Source organism: Myotis lucifugus, unplaced genomic scaffold (assembly GCF_000147115.1).
Source record: "Myotis lucifugus unplaced genomic scaffold, Myoluc2.0 scaffold_16, whole genome shotgun sequence".
Classification (NCBI taxonomy): Eukaryota; Metazoa; Chordata; class Mammalia; order Chiroptera; family Vespertilionidae; genus Myotis; species Myotis lucifugus.
The window spans coordinates 11266411-11269850 of NW_005871064.1; the positions used below are offsets into that span (position 1 = coordinate 11266411).

Consider the following 3440-nt stretch of genomic DNA (forward strand, 5'->3'; position numbering starts at 1 on the left):
TTCATTTTTTTGGTTGATTTTTCTTTGTTAAATGGCATTTAAATATATAAAATAAATATCAAAAATATAAATCTTTGTTTTACTATGGTTGCAAATATAAAAAAATTTCTATATGGGACATGGCACCAGAGTTAAGTTAGGGTTTTTCAAAATGCTGACATGCCGAGCTCTAAAGGTTCGCCATCACTGACCTAGATTCTGGCTTAGGTGACTGGCTGCTGGTTGGTGCAGCCACTGAGAGAAGGAATAAGGAAGCCTAGATCTGGGTGAGAATAGGGATGGAGACTGGGCATGTAGAGAAAAGATGTCAGTAACTTTATTGTTTGTGTCCCTAACTATTCTCTCTCTCACACATCTAAGTCATTCTGCAGCCCATTCCTATCAAATATCTAGATCAGGGGTCCTCAAACTACAGCCCGCGGGCCACATGCGGCCCGCTGAAAACATTTATCCGGCCCAGCGGGTGTTTTTGCTGCCGCTGTGTGCATAGGAATTTGTTCATAGTTTTTTTTAAACTATAGTCCGGCCCTCCAACGGTCTGAGGGACAGTGAACTGGCCCCGTTTAAAAAGTTTGAGGACCCCTGATCTAGATTCATATATGCCACTTTCCTGTATTAGAACACAGTAGCTTCAACTAATTACTGCAGGGGGTTCGTTCATTTAGTACAGTGATGGCGAACCTATGACACGCGTGTCAGAGGTGACACGCGAACTCATTTTTTTGGTTGATTTTTCTTTGTTAAATGGCATTTAAATATATAAAATAAATATCAAAAATATAAGTCTTTGTTTTACTATGGTTGCAAATATCAAAAAATCTCTGTATGTGACACGGCACCAGAGTTAAGTTAGGGTTTTTCAAAATGCTGACACGCCGAGCTCAAAAGGTTCGCCATCACTGATTTAGTAACTATTTCATTAGAAATAATTATAATGTACTGATGGCTTGCAAGGTACTGTGAGCTAGGAAAGATAAATGCATGAAACATAACTTCAGAGCTTACATTCTACCAGAAGCCAAAAGACATTAACCAACCAAATATAAATCATGCAGTTTAAGTCATCAATAACAAGGGGGAGGGTATGTTCCACTGAAGTTCATAAATAGGTTTTAGCAAATCTGCGAACTCCCTGAAATCATATGTAATATTTTGTCTATACCTGTATACATTTGGTGGGGAGTGGGAGAGGGAGGGTAGCCTAGCTTACATGCTCAAAGAGGTCTGTGACCTCTAAAAGGTTAAGAACTAGTCTACCCTTCAAGTCCATTTGGGCTCTACTAACACACAAACTTCTTCCCTGTGAGAAGGCAGTGATCAATGGGAAGGCTAGAAGCTGTCTAATCCACCCAGAATGACCCTACTTTCACTGCTACATACATCAAAAGTGACCCATCTATTTTAAAATATATATATATTTTTAGGGAGAGGGACAGAGCGATAGAAACATCAATGAGAGAGAATAATTGCACACCCCACACTGGGGATTGAGCCTGCAACCCAGGCATGTGCCTTGAGGGGGAATCGACTGTGACCGCCTGGTTCATAGGTCCACGCTCAACCACTGAGCCACGCCCCGGGGCAAAAGTGATCCATCTTCTGACTTCACGTCAGAAAAGTCAACAGGGTTATTTTTAAAAACCTATTTTTAAAAATAAAGATGGCAAGATGTTCTATTCCTTGATCGCTAGGGATTTGCGAGCACGTGCCCTTTTGGGGAGTAGCAGGACGCCACCCGCAGACACCTTCCGGTCCCCACGGAATTGGCTGCACCCAGCTCCGCCTTTTGGATTCGGTAGAGAGAAGTCAGCGGATGTTCTGCGAATCCAGGCCGGGTTTTCCGGCACTAAGACGGAACTAACCTCGAGCCGGAAGTCCCAGGACCTTTGCAGAGAAAGCAAGGAGGGTTGGGGGGGGGAGAAGACTCAGGATAGGAATGGCGGCTCAAATTCCAATTGTGGCCACCACGGCCGCTCCGGGGATATCCCGGAACAGCAAGAAGAGGCCAGCCAGTCCTTCCCACAACGGCAGCAGCGGCGGCGGCGGATATGGCCCGGGTAAGAAGAAAAAAGTGTCCGCCTCCGGCTTTGCACAGGTACGTTGCACGCCGACTAGCCTGCGCATGCGCGGTGGCCGAGCGGAGCGGGGCGGGGCGAAGGGAGAGCGCTTGCGCGGGGCCGTGTGAGACGCAGTGAGGGCGCTTTAGCCGGGCAGAGCGAGTCAGGGCGCATGCGCCGGTTCTGGTGGCGTCAGCTCTTTGGCAGGGTTGTTCCCTGGTGCAGATGAAACACTTTCTTCCCTTAGTTTGGACATGTGGGAATTGGGTAAACCTTCGTCCATTGACAGACATTTACCGAGTGTCTGTGAGGGGCAGAGCGCCCCTACTAGTAAGTCCTACATGGAGGAATACCAGGATGTATTGATACGGCGGTGGGGGGGGGGGGGGTCCCTCATCCTCGGAAAAGAGCTTTTTGGTCCCCAGCTTCCCGTCCCAAAGTGTGTTTGGTTTTACCGCACGGGGTTGTCAGAGGATTTAGTGAGATCCTGGTCGGAAAGCCCAGAGCACAGCGCCGGATACAGACTTCCCCGCAGCACGATGACCCAGGCTCCAGAATCCCAGCAGAGAACTCGCGGATGAGTGGCTTGCGTGGAAGAGTGTGTGTCCTGGCTTCTGCATTTTACTTAAAGCAACAAGAGAGCAGCGAAGGAGTGTGTTACTGTGCCCTCTCCAGCACGTGGTGTGGCATCCTGCACCCGGAAGGATGCTCTAGAGATGTTAACTGCCTCTCATTTCTTCCATTGATAGTTAATAGTGCTCCCCTTTAAACAATACTTTATTAAGGTATGATTTTTCATACAGTAAAGTGCACAAATCTTAAGAGGTACAGATGAGTGACTTTTTGCATATGTGGCCACGACCCAGATGAAGATCGAGAATATTATTAAGAGCCCGGGAAAATTCCCTGGTGACCCTTTCAAGGCATTACTACTGTCTTCCCTGCCTGCCAGAGGTAACCACTATTCTGACCTCTCTCACCATAGATTGACTTGCGTTTTTGAACAGAATATAAATGGAATTATACAGAACATACCCTTTTGTGTCTGGGTTTCTCTGTGAAACAGTGTTTTTGAGTTATGTTATTTTACCTGTATCCGTATACCTGGTACATTGTGTAAACGTATCACAACTGATAGACATTGAGTTATTTACCGTTTTTAAGCTCCTTTGAACATTCCTATACAAGTAGATAAAGGCTTTCATTTCTCTTGGGTAAATGGGTAGAAGTGTAATCACCGGGTCATAAGGTAGACATACATTTAACTCAGTTAGAAATTGTTAAACAGTATTTCCCTAAGTGGTTTCACTATTGTGCATTCTCAGCAGCAAAGTATGACTGTTCCAGTTGCTCTGCATCCTCCACCTTCCTTTTAGCCATTCT

General features: G+C 45.9%; 1 protein-coding gene and 1 long non-coding RNA gene across 5 annotated transcripts in view; one reads left to right on the plus strand and one right to left on the minus strand.

The window, feature by feature from the left end:
- Positions 1-1960, minus strand: part of LOC106696448 — a 12491-nt gene extending 10531 nt beyond the window's left edge. The window contains exon 1 of the long non-coding RNA XR_001347390.2: positions 1863-1960. This is a non-coding gene — a long non-coding RNA (uncharacterized LOC106696448). The remainder of the gene's footprint in view (positions 1-1862) is intronic.
- INO80C (INO80 complex subunit C) overlaps positions 1786-3440 on the plus strand; it is a 14229-nt gene continuing 12574 nt past the window's right edge. For 3 of the 4 annotated variants that reach the window (XM_006085165.3, XM_014452585.2, XM_023750877.1), the window contains exon 1: positions 1786-2095. In XM_006085165.3, coding sequence (XP_006085227.1) covers positions 1937-2095 — 159 coding nt within the window. In that variant the 5' untranslated portion in view covers positions 1786-1936. The remainder of the gene's footprint in view (positions 2096-3440) is intronic. The other variant, XM_014452586.2, reaches the window with a different exon arrangement.